General features: G+C 48.8%; 1 protein-coding gene across 6 annotated transcripts in view; it reads right to left on the bottom strand.

Moving 5' to 3' along the window:
* Positions 1–12,646, bottom strand: part of eif2ak4 (eukaryotic translation initiation factor 2 alpha kinase 4) — a 117,262-nt gene that overhangs the window by 64,358 nt on the left and 40,258 nt on the right. For all 6 annotated transcript variants that reach the window (XM_078406086.1, XM_078406089.1, XM_078406088.1 and 3 more), the window contains 4 exons: positions 9,348–9,446; positions 6,214–6,336; positions 5,137–5,241; positions 3,095–3,158 (listed from right to left, as the gene is read on the bottom strand). In XM_078406086.1, coding sequence (XP_078262212.1) covers positions 3,095–3,158; positions 5,137–5,241; positions 6,214–6,336; positions 9,348–9,446 — 391 coding nt within the window. The remainder of the gene's footprint in view (positions 1–3,094; positions 3,159–5,136; positions 5,242–6,213; positions 6,337–9,347; positions 9,447–12,646) is intronic.

Genomic DNA, 12,646 nt, shown 5'->3' with positions numbered 1-12,646 from the left:
GATTGAAAGATACAGTATGAAGGCCATCCCTGCGGCCGACTGAGTCTATGCTGACCATTGATCACAGACAGCACCCGTAGTGGGGATGGAACCCGGGCCTCTGCGCTGTGAGGAGGCAGCTCTACCGCTGCCCCACCGTGCCGCCCAGTGCAACCTTTCAACCTTTTGCAACTCTTGCAACCTTTTATGTGTGCCTGCCTTTAGGGCATTTGGTGCCCGAATAACTAATTTAGGGAGAATAACTAACTCATCTGCTCAACAGTTCCGATCTCAAAAAATCTTTTTATTTAAAAACGTAAAATTTAGGATGAAAACAAATGAAGAAAATTAAAGTTTCTGAAAATGACATGGAAATAACTAACACGAAACTCCTTTTAAACTCACCAGGGCCCAATTTCCTGCGCTCCGTTCACACTAGTTCTATGTTATCCCATTTTCACGGCCATTCCTTACAAAGGCCAATTAACCTACAAAGCCGCACTCCATTGGCATGTGGGGAACCGGAGCACCCGAAGGAAACCCAGCAGTCATAGCGAGAAGGTGCAAACTCCACGCAATCAGCACTTGAAGTCAAGATGAAGCCCGGGTGCATGGCGCTATGAGCTGGCAGTTCTACCAGCTGCGCTACGGTGCAATCCCTTGGTGAAAACCTGGTGCTTGCTGATGGAATTTCAAGTCTAGCATTAACTCGGTATATTGGTTGAACACGCAGGTCAATGATACAAAAGCAACAGAAATAGAATAGGGCGGCACGGTGGCGCAGCGTAGAGCTACTGCATTACAGCGCCAGAGACCCTGATCCAATCCGGACTGTACGGAGTTTGTACTTTCTCACGTGACCTGCATGGGTTTTCTCCCGAGATCTTCGGTTTCTTCCCACACTCCAAAGACGTACAGCTTTGTAGGCTAATTGGCTTGGTATCAATGTAAAATTGTCCCTAGTGTGTGTGTGTAGGACAGTGTTAGTGTGCGGGGATCGCTGGTCGGTGCGGACTCAGTGGGTCGAAGAGCCTGTTTCCGCGCTGTATAACTAAACTAAACTAAAAAATACCCGGAAACACTCAGCAGGTCAGGCAGCATCTGTGGAGATTTGTCCCTAGTGTGTGTGTAGCATAGTGTTAGTGTGCGGGGATCGCTGGTCGGCACGGACTCGGTGGGTCGAAGAGCCTGTTTCCACGCTGTATAACTAAACTAAACTAAAAAATACCCGGAAACACTCAGCAGGTCAGGCAGCATCTGTGGAGATAACTACATTCAACCGAAATGTTTCTATCAACCTGTAATATTAACTGTGTTTCCCTCTGCCTGGACTGCTACCTGCTTCCAACATTCTCTGCATTTAAAAAAAAGAGTCTACCTACACACATGCAAGTGCACTTTCCAATTATACTTAAGGAGGTGGCTCTAGAAATAGTGGAAGCATTGGAGATCATTTTTCAATGTTCTATAGATTCAGGATCAGTTCCTGTGGATTGGAGGATAGCAAATGTTATCCCACTTTTTAAGAAAGGAGGGAGAGAGAAAACGGGTAATTATAGACCAGTTAGTCTGACATCAGTGGTGGGGAAGATGCTGGAGTCAATTATAAAAGACGAAATTGCTGAGCATTTGGATAGCAGTAACGGGATCATTCCGAGTCAGCATGGATTTACGAAGGGGAAATCATGCTTGACAAATCTACTGGAATTTTTTGAGGATGTAACTAGGAAAATTGACAAGGGAGAGTCAGTGGATGTGGTGTACCTCGACTTTCAGAAAGCCTTCGACAAGGTCCCACATAGGAGATTAGTGGGCAAAATTAGGGCACATGGTATTGGGGGTAGGGTACTGACATGGATAGAAAATTGGTTGACAGACAGAAAGCAAAGAGTGGGGATAAATGGGTCCCTTTCGGAATGGCAGGCAGTGACCAGTGGGGTACCGCAAGGTTCGGTGCTGGGACCCCAGCTATTTACGATATACATTAATGACTTAGACGAAGGGATTAAAAGTACCATTAGCAAATTTGCAGATGATACTAAGTTGGGGGGTAGTGTGAATTGTGAGGAAGATGCAATAAGGCTGCAGGGTGACTTGGACAGGTTGTGTGAGTGGGCGGATACATGGCAGATGCAGTTTAATGTAGATAAGTGTGAGGTTATTCACTTTGGAAGTAAGAATAGAAAGGCAGATTATTATCTGAATGGTGTCAAGTTAGGAGGAGGGGGAGTTCAACGAGATCTGGGTGTCCTAGTGCATCAGTCAATGAAAGGAAGCATGCAGGTACAGCAGGCAGTGAAGAAAGCCAATGGAATGTTGGCCTTCGTAACAAGAGGAGTTGAGTATAGGAGCAAAGAGGTCCTTCTACAGTTGTACCGGGCCCTGGTGAGACCGCACCTGGAGTACTGTGTGCAGTTTTGGTCTCCAAATTTGAGGAAGGATATTCTTGCTATGGAGGGCGTGCAGCGTAGGTTCACTAGGTCAATTCCCGGAATGGCGGGACTGTCGTATGTTGAAAGGCTGGAGCGATTGGGCTTGTATACACTGGAATTTAGAAGGATGAGGGGGGATCTTATTGAAACATATAAGATAATTAGGGGATTGGACACATTAGAGGCAGATAACATGTTCACAATGTTGGGGGAGTCCAGAACAAGGGGCCACAGTTTAAGAATAAGGGGTAGGCCATTTAGAACGGAGATGAGGAAGAACTTTTTCAGTCAGAGGGTGGTGAAGGTGTGGAATTCTCTGCCTCAGAAGGCAGTGGAGGCCAGTTCGTTGGATGCTTTCAAGAGAGAGCTGGGTAGAACTCTTAAGGATAGCGGAGTGAGGGGGTATGGGGAGAAGGCAGGAACGGGGTACTGATTGAGAGTGATCAGCCATGATCGCATTGAATGGCGGTGCTGGCTCGAAGGGCTGAATGGCCTACTCCTGCACCTATTGTCTATTGTCTATTGTCTAAGGTGTGCCCTGGGATAGATGGACTTGGACTATCTCAGCCTAGTTTCTTGCCATTAATTGCCCTTATGTTGGCACTGCTTGGTGTCTACACTGTCAGTGGGCCACAGGGTGGAAACTGGAACCTAGAACATTATCCCTCAGGGAGCTGCCTTACCCATTGAGTCAGATTTAATCATGTGAAACGATCCACTTCCATTGACTTCTCGCTTGTTATCTTCCTGTGGAAAAGAATAATTAAAATGTGAACCTTTTAATTGTAGGTCACAGTTTTGGGCAATATTGAGTCAGAGACAATACATCGTGGAAACAGCGTCATTTAAAAAAGTTTTTTAGATTTAGAGATACAGCGCAGAAACAGGCCCTTCGGCCCACCGAGTCCGCGCCGCCCAGCGATCCCCGCACATTAACACTGTCCTACACCCACTAGGGACAATTTACAACAATATCAAACCAATTAACCTACAAACCTGCACGTCTTTGGAGTGTGGGAGGAAACCGAAGATCTCGGAGAAAAACCCAGGCAGGTCACAGGGAGAACGTACAAACTCCGTACAGACGGCGGCCCGTAGTCAGGATGGAACCCGGGTCTCTGGTGCTGTGAGGAGGCAGTTCCACCATTGCGCCACCGTGCAAACTTTCATGGTGCCTGCCTTTAGGGCAGTTTGTGGGGGAGAATAACTAACTCATCTGCTCAACAGCTCCGATCTCAAAAATCTTTTTATTTAAACACAAACATAAAATTCAGGATGAAAACAAATTAAGAAAAATAAAGTTTCTGGAAATGACACGGAAATATCTGACATTAAACTCCTTTTAAACTCACCAGGGCCCAATTTCCTGCTCTCCTGTTAAACCTGCCGGACAGAGTCCCAGTCCCATGCTGGCTCGAAGGGCCAAATGGCCTCCACCCGCACCTATTTTCTATGTTTCTATGTATCTACACACTACAAATGGCTCGATTGTAATCATGTTTTTGTCTTTCTGCTCACTGGTTAACACGCGACAAAAGCTTTTCACTGTACCTCAGCACACGTGACAATAAACTAAATAAACAACTTTGGAGAGGGACAAGTTGCCATCAATAGGTGAGCCACTTCTCAGAGGCTATCACAAGGTAATGGAATTATTTTCAGGTATGGATGAATGTGGATCACGTCAAAGAATTATGAAAATAAAAGCACTGTTAAAAGGTCAGCAATCCTTGACTTCAACATATAATATTTGGGAGCGTGCAACAGTGGTCAACCCAAACCTATCAGAGCAAAAGCACATTAGCCCACACAAAACCTATATACTAAAACTCGCATTTGTTTGTTTGTTTGTTCCTGCACTACGGCCAAAACGGTGCACGATAGCGCGACAATGTTAGGCCCACCTTACTCACCGTCGTCCCTTTGGTGCTAATGGAAGAAGTTTCATTGAAATCGGTGTTATATTTTTAAAGTTACTCGCATTTTAAAGTTTAAATCTAACTCCGAGGGAGGGAGGGGGGATAAGGGGGGGTTGAGGAGGATGGAGTGGGGAGGAGGGGAGGAGGAAGGGGAGGAGGGAGTATAAGGGGGGTTGAGGAGGATGGAGAGGGGGGAGGGGGAGGAGAGGAGGGAGGGAGGAGAGGAGGGAGGGAGGAGAGGAGGGGGGGAGGAGAAGAGGGGGAGAGGAGAGGGGGGGGAGGAGTGGAGGGAGGAGAGAAGGGGGGGAGGAGAGGAGTGGAGGGGAGGAGGGAGGGGAGGGGTGGGAGGCGGGGGGGAGGGTTGGGAGGCCGGGGGAGGAGAGGAGGGAGAAGGGGAGGGGGTGGGGAGAGGAGAGGGGGAGGAGAGGAGGGAGGGAGGGGAGGAGGGGGGAGGAGAGGAGGGAGGGAGAGGAGGGGGAAGGAGAGGGGGGAGGAGAGGAGGGGGAGGAGAGGAGGGAGGGGAGGAGAGGAGGAGGGGAGGAGAGGAGGGGGGGAGGAGAGGAGGGAGGGAGGGAGGAGAGGAGGGGGGGAGGAGAGGAGGGGGGGAGGAGAGGAGGGGGAGGAGAGGAGAGGAGAGGAGGGGGGAGGAGAGGGTGCTGCACCAATGCAGGAGAGGTTTGGGCCCAAGGGTCCACTTGGTCGAGTATATCACTAATCTTGGATCACAGAATACATCTTACACTGAAAGCACAGTCCTTAAAAACCAATTTGCTTGGAACGTAACACTTTACAAAGTCACAACTTACCATGTTAGCAAGGTGGTCAGTGGCCAAACCAAAATCTCCTATTTTCACACGATCGTAGGAATCGAGAAAAATGTTAACAGGTTTGAGATCCCGATGGATCATCCCCTGAAATGAGAGAACAGAACAGTTGGTCAGAAAACGCTGGCCCTAGAACATGTGTAGGAAGCAACTGCAGATGCTGGTTTAATCCGAAGATAGACAAAAAATGCTCGAGTAACTCAGTGGGGCAGGCAGCATCTGTGGAGAGAAGGAATGGGTGACGTTTCGGGTCGAGACCCTTTTTCAGTCTGATGGTCGGTGTGGGCTCGGTGGAACAAAGACCCGGGTTCCATCCCGACTACGGGTGCTGTCTGTACGGAGTTTGTACGTTCTCCCTGTGACCTGCGTGGGTTTTCTCCGAGATCTTCGGTTTCCTCCCACACTCCAAAGACGTGCAGGTTTGTAGGTTAATTGGCTTGGTGAATGTAAAAATTGTCCCTAGTGGGTGTAGAATAGTGTTAATGTGCGGGGAACGCTGGGCGGCGCGGACCCAGTGGGCCGAAAGGGCCTGTTTCCACGCTGTATCTCTAAACTAAACTAAACTAAACAAGACGCCACATAAACTTTATCTCATTTATTCACAAAATGCTGGAGTAACTCAGCAGGTCAGGCAGCATCTCGGGAGAGAAGGAAAGGGTGACGTTTCGGGTCGAGACCCTTCTTCTGACTGAAGGGTCTCGACCCGAAATGTCACCCATTCCTTCTCTCCCGAGATGCTGCCTGACCTGCTGAGTTGCTCCAGCATTTTGTGAATAAATCGATTTGTACCAGCATCTGCAGTTATTTTCTTATATAGCTTTATCTCATTATTGTGCAAAGATGCAGGCTTGAAAAACCTTATGTTTGTTCTGCCTTCCTGGGAAGTGCGGGCCTATTGGGAAAGCCGGGGGAATTTTGCATGAGTTTTATCAGAACTTCTCCCGTTCCCCGGTCGGTGTGGGCTCGGTGGAACAAAGGGCCGGTGTTCGTGTTGTATCTGAAACTAAATCGTGATGTATTTTAAAGCATAGTTACATCCATGGCCTTGGTCAAACCAACCTGCTCGTGGATATAGGCCAGTCCATCGAGGATTTCTCGGAATAGCCTCCAAAGGCGGTTGGTGTCTACGTTCAGCCCATGGTCGATTGTGTCTCGGAGAGTGCTCTTCTCACAGTATTCCATCTGAAACAGCCAGGAACAGGCAATTTGTACGCAGGGCAGTATCATTGCAAGCTCAACACTTCATATTCAAGTCATTGGGTCATCTAGAAGATTGTCTGTTTAACTGGAATACATCCACACAGCAGAGGTTATGGGGGGAAGGCAGGGGAATGGGGTTAGGAGGGAGAGACAGATCAACCGTGATTGAATGGCACAGTAGACTTGATAGGCCAGATGGCCTACTTCTGCTCCGAGAACTCATGAACCGTTTTAGTTTTAGAGATACAGCGCGGAAACTGGCCCTTCGGCCCACCGAGTCTGCACTGACCAGCGATCCCCGCACACTAACACTATCCTGCACCCACTAGGGACAATTTTTACATTTACCAAGCCAATTAACCTACAAACCTGTACGTCTTTGGAGTGTGGGAGGAAACCGAAGATCTCGGAGAAAACCCACGCAGGTCACGGGGAGAACGTACAAACTCCGTACAGACAGCGCCCGTAGTCGGGATCGAACCCAGGTGGGTTCCAGAATTTCTGGTGATATTATGGTGGTCGACCTAATAGAAATATACAAAATGATGAGAGCCAAACATAGGGAAGACGGTCAGAGCCTTTTTCTCAGGGTGGGAATACAAAGACGATGTGGCAGAGCTTTAAGGTGAGAGGGGCACCCCCACCAGCCCAATTGCTCATCTTTCACACAATTGCTCATCTTTAGGGCGGCACGGTGGCGCAGCGGTAGAGTTGCTGCCTTACAGCGAATTCAGCGACAGAGACCCGGGTTCCATCCCGACAACGGGCGCCGTCTGTACGGAGTTTGTACGTTCTCCCCGTGACCTGCGTGGGTTTTCCCTGAGATCTTCGGTTTCCTCCCACACTCCAAAGACGTACAGGTTTGTAGGTTAATTGGCTTGGTAAATGTAAAAATTGTCCCTAGTGGGTGTAGGATAGTGTTAATGTGCGGGGATCACTGGGCGGCGCGGACCCGGTGGGCCGAAAGGGCCTGTTTCCGTGCTGTATCTCTAAACTAAACTAAACTAAACAAGACGGCACGGCACATAAGCTTTATTTCATTATTGTGCAAAGATGCAGGCTTGAAAAACCTTATGTTTGTTCTGCCTTCCTGGGAAGTGCGGGCCTAGTGGGAAAGCCGGGGGAATTTTGCATGAGTTTTATCAGAACTTCTCCCATTCCCCGGACAGTACAGCACATGAACACGCCATCCAGCCCACAATCTCTGTGCCAAACACGACTCCATGATAAACTAATCTCCTCTGCCTGCACATGGATCTATAGTCCTCCAATGCTTGTATATCCATGTGCCTATCTAAAAGCCTCTTTTAGTTTAGTTTAGGGATGCAGTGCGGAAACAGGCCCTTCGGCCCACCGAGTCCGTGCCGACCAGCGATCCCCGCACACTAACACTGCCCTACCTAAACACACTAGGGTCAATTTACAATGATACCAATCCAATTAACCTACATATCTGAAGTGTGGGGGGAAACCGAAGATCCCGGAGAAAACCCACGCGGGTCACGGGGAGAACGTACAAACTCCGTACAGACGGCGCCCGTAGTCGGGATGGAACCCGAGAATCTGGCGCTGTGAGACAGCAACTCTACCGCTGCGTCACCGCAATGCTTTATGTGCCATTATTGTATCGTCCGCCACCACTACCCTTGGCAGCATGACCCAGGCACCCACCACCCTCTGAGTAAAGGTACTTGCCCCACACATCTCCTTTAAACCGCGTCTCTCACCTCAAAGCTATGCCACATCGTCATAGACTTCTTCACCCTGGGAGAAAGATTCCCACTGTCTACCCTATCTGTGGCTCTCATCATTTTAAATGTTTCTATTAGGTCTGTATATTTCTATTGGGCGGCACGGTGGTCCAGCGGTAGAGTTGCTGCCTCACAGTGAATGCAGCGCCGGAGACCCGGGTTCCATCCTGACTACGGGCGCTGTCTGTACGGAGTTTGTACGTTCTCCCCGTGACCTGCGTGGGTTTTCTCCGAGATCTACGGTTTCCTCCCACACTCCAAAGACGTACAGGCTTGTAGGCTAATTGGCTTGGTAAATGTAAAAATTGTCCCTCGTGTGTGTAGAATAGTGTTAGTGTGCAGGGATGGCTGGTTGGCGTGGACTCGGTGGGCCGAAGGGCCTGTTTCCACGCTGTATCTCTAAACTAAACTAAACTAAAAGGTGTACCCTCAACCTCTGATGTTTCAGTGAAAACAACCCAAGTTTGCCCAACCTCTGTCAACTGCCATGATATCACCAGAAATTCTGGAAGAAAGTGGCTGATGGTAAGGGAACAGCGTGAGAAGGGGCCAAGCAACTCACACCTACTGTCAACCAAAACAATAACTAATTCCAGCTGAGCCAACACACTGCACGACTAGCTGACTCACGCCCATGGTTGGCACACATCTCAACTCAAGACCCTTTCTGAAGAAGGGTCTCAGCCCAAAACGTCACCTATTCCTTCTCTCCAGAGATGCTGCCTGACCCGCTGAGTTACTCCAGCTTCTTGTGTCTGTCTCAAGTTGTGTTAACCTGACTATGAAAAGGAATGGGTGACATTTCGGGTCGAGACCCTTCTTCAGACTGAGTGTCAGGGGAAAGGGAAATGAGAGATATAGACATTGATGTAGAACAAATGAATGAAAGAAATGCAGAAAAGTAACAGTGATAAAGGAAACAGGCCATTGTTAGCTGTGGGCTAGGTGAAAACGAGTTACAGACAATGAGACTCAACAAGATGACTTTGAAGCTGGTATGACTTGGGTGGGGGCGGGATGGAGAGAGAGGGGATGGTAGGGTTACATGAAGTTAGAGAAATCAATATTCTGAAGAAGGGCCTCGACCCGAAACGTCACCCATTCATTCCTCCTCTCCAGAGACGCTGCCTGTCCCACTGAGTTACTCCAGCTTTTTGTGTCTGTCTTCAATATTCATACCGCTGGGTTGTAAGCTGTCCATGTGAAGTACGAGGTGCTGTTCCTCCAGTATAGAATAGTTACCTGAATGTACAAATAGTGCACCGTTTGTGCTTCTGGCACCGTCCCTGCTTTCGCTACTTTCTCATTGCCTGGATCCTTCTTGCTTGTGGCTTCTCCGCTCTGTCGGTTAACAGATAACCACAATAGATCATCACATTGCAAGTCATGCAGTCCGCACGCGGTGTTAGCAAAATCAGAACACAAGCTGGTGTGAGCATCAGAAAAAGCACATAAACATACTTAAGTCACCTTCTGGTGGAACTGTTGCCAAGTCAGCATCCACAAGTCAGTGCCAAGGGCGGCACGGTGGCGCAGCGGTAGAGTTGCTGCCTTACAGCGAATGCAGCGCCGGAGACTCAGGTTCGATCCTGACTAAGGGCGCCGTCTGTACAGAGTTTGTACGTTCGCCCCGTGACCTGCGTGGGTTTTCTCCGAGATCTTCGGTTTCCTCCCACACTCCAAAGACGTACAGGTTTGTAGGTTAATTGATTGGGTAAATGTAAAAATTGTCCCTAGTGTGTGTAGGATAGTGTTAATGTGCGGGGATCGCTGGGCAGCGCGGACTCGGTGGGCCGAAGAGCCTGTTTCCGCGCTGTATCTCTAAATCTAAATCACTCAAATCTTAGCAAAGCAATATTGTGTTTAGTTTAGTTTAGAGATACAGCGCGGAAACAGGCCATTTCGGCCCACCGAGTCCGCGCCGACCAGCGATCCCCGCACACTAATGCTACACACACTGGGGACAATTTGGATTTATACCAAGCCAATTAACCTACAAACCTGCACGTCTTTGGAGTGTGGGAGGAAACCGATCTCGGAGAAAACACACGCAGGTCACGGGGAGAACGTACAGACAGCATCCGTAGTCGTGATGGAACCCGGGTCTCCAGCGCTGCAAGGGAGGAACTCTACCGCTGTGCCCTTGTGGTTGAGTTACTAGACGGTAGAGGCACCCAGCGGGTTAATACAAGTTTCGTATTTGCTCTATATTCTCAGACACCGACTGCCAGCTTGATAACTGATTGTTAACTAATATATCTGGGTCCTTCAGGTCTTCGCAGCACAGTTACATATTCCCCTTCCCTAGTTTCTGAATGGTCTAGTTGGCACATCTCCGCATTATTCAAGTGTTTTGCTGATGCTTCGCTAAAGTACCTGCTGGTGCGGCACTGCTGTACATGGGAAGAATTACCAGGAATCATTTCCACTAGTGGGAGAGTCTAGGACGAGAAGTCATAGCCTCAGAATTAAAGGAAGTTCTTTTAGACAATAGACAATAGGTGCAGGAGTAGGCCATTCGGCCCTTCGAGCCAGCACCGCCATTCAATGTGATCATGGCTGATCATTCTCAATCAGTACCCCGTTCCTGCCTTCTGAGGCAATGAATTCCACAGATTTACAACTCTGACTGAAAAAGTTTTTCCTCATCTCCGTTCTAAATGGCCTACCCCTTATTCTTAAACTGCGGCTCCTGGTTCTGGACTCCCCCAACATTGTGAACATGCTTCCTGCCTTTAATGTGTCCAACCCCTTAATAATCTTATATGTTTTGATAAGATCCCCTCTCATCCTTCTAAATTCCAGTGTATACAAGCCTCACTAGTTGTACACGTTAGAGGCAGGAAACATGTTCCCAATGTTGGGGGAGTCCAGAACTAGGGGTGTATCCAGCTACACTACTCCCACCTGCCCGCGTTTGGCCCATATCCCCCCAAACCTGTCCCATCCATGTACCTGTCTAACTGTTTCTTAAACGTTGGGATGGTCCCAGCCTCAACTACCTCCTCCGGCAGCTCGTTCCATACACCCACCACCTATTGTGTGAAAAAGTTACCCCTCGGATTCCTATTAAATCTTTTCCCCCTTCACCTCAAACCTTTGCCCTCTGGTCCTCTGGTTTGATAAAGAGTAAGAAATCACATATGAAAAGAATAATAAGGTACGCCATCTTTTAACCCCTTGAATGTCCCGTTTAGTCCATTAGGATTTTGATTTAAGGTGGTTTGGATCATAGTCGTAGAGTGATTCAGCCTGGAAAACAGGCCCTTCGGCTCAACTTGCCCACACCGGCCAACAATGTCCCAGCAACACTAGTCCCACCTGCCCGCGTGTGGCCCATATCCCTCCAAACCTGTCCTATCCGTGTCTATCTGTGTCTTAAACGTAGGGATGGTCCCAGCCTCAACTACCTCCTCTGGCAGCTCGTCCCTTACACCCACCACCCTTGGTGTGAGCCAGCACCAATATGGGTCAATGAATGGCCTCGCTTCCATTCATTGACCCATATTATGCCCATGTCACTCACTGCTCTCACACCTCTACCGGGCTGTCCCTCACCTGTACATGGCCGAAAGCCCAGGTATCCAGCACTTCCATATCCATGTATGCTGCCTCCTCAACCCCCCTGCATTCGCTTGGACAGGTTACAGCCAGCGGTAAGAATATTGATTTCTCTAACTTCAAGTCACCCCGACATTCCCTCTCTCTCTCCATCCCTCCCCCGCCCAAGTCGCACCAACGTCTCGTTTTCACCCAACAAACAGCCAACAATGGCCTGTCTCAATGGCAGGCAGTGACCAGTGGGGTACCTCAAGGCTCGGTGCTGGGACCGCAGCTATTTACAATATACATTAATGACTTGGATGAAGGGATTAAAAGTAACATGAGCAAATTTGCAGATGACACAAAGCTGGGTGGTAGTGTGAACTGTGAGGAAGATGCCATGAGGTTGCAGGGTGACTTGGACAGGTTGTGTGAGTGGGCAGATGCATGGCAGATGCACCTTAATGTGGATAAGTGTGAGGTTATCCACTTTGGTGGTAAGAATAGGAAGGCAGAGTATTATCTGAATGGTGTCAAGTTAGGAAAAGGGGACGTACAACGAGATCTGGGTGTCCTAGTGCATCAGTCACTGAAAGGAAGCATGCAGGTACAGCAGGCAGTGAAGAAAGCCGATGGAATGTTGGCATTCATAACAAGAGGAGTTGAGTATAGGAGCAAAGAGGTCCTTCTGCAGTTGTACAGGGCCCTAGTGAGACCGCACCTGGAGTACTGTGTGCAGTTTTGGTCTCCAAATTTGAGGAAGGATATTCTTGCTATTGAGGGCGTGCAGCGTAGGTTTACTAGGTTAATTCCCGGAATAGCGGGACTGTCATATGTTGAAAGACTGGAGCGACTAGGCTTGTATACACTGGAATTTAGAAGGATGAAAGGGGATCTTATCGAAACGTATAAGATTATTAAGGGGTTGGACACGTCAGAGGCAGGAAACACGTTCCCAATGCTGGGGGAATCCAGAACAAGGGGCCACAGTTTAAGAC

Source organism: Rhinoraja longicauda, chromosome 10, assembly GCF_053455715.1.
Source record: "Rhinoraja longicauda isolate Sanriku21f chromosome 10, sRhiLon1.1, whole genome shotgun sequence".
Taxonomy (NCBI): domain Eukaryota; kingdom Metazoa; phylum Chordata; class Chondrichthyes; order Rajiformes; family Arhynchobatidae; genus Rhinoraja; species Rhinoraja longicauda.
The sequence above is the reverse complement of the archived record's forward strand: the minus strand, read 5'-3'. Positions and strand labels throughout refer to the sequence as shown.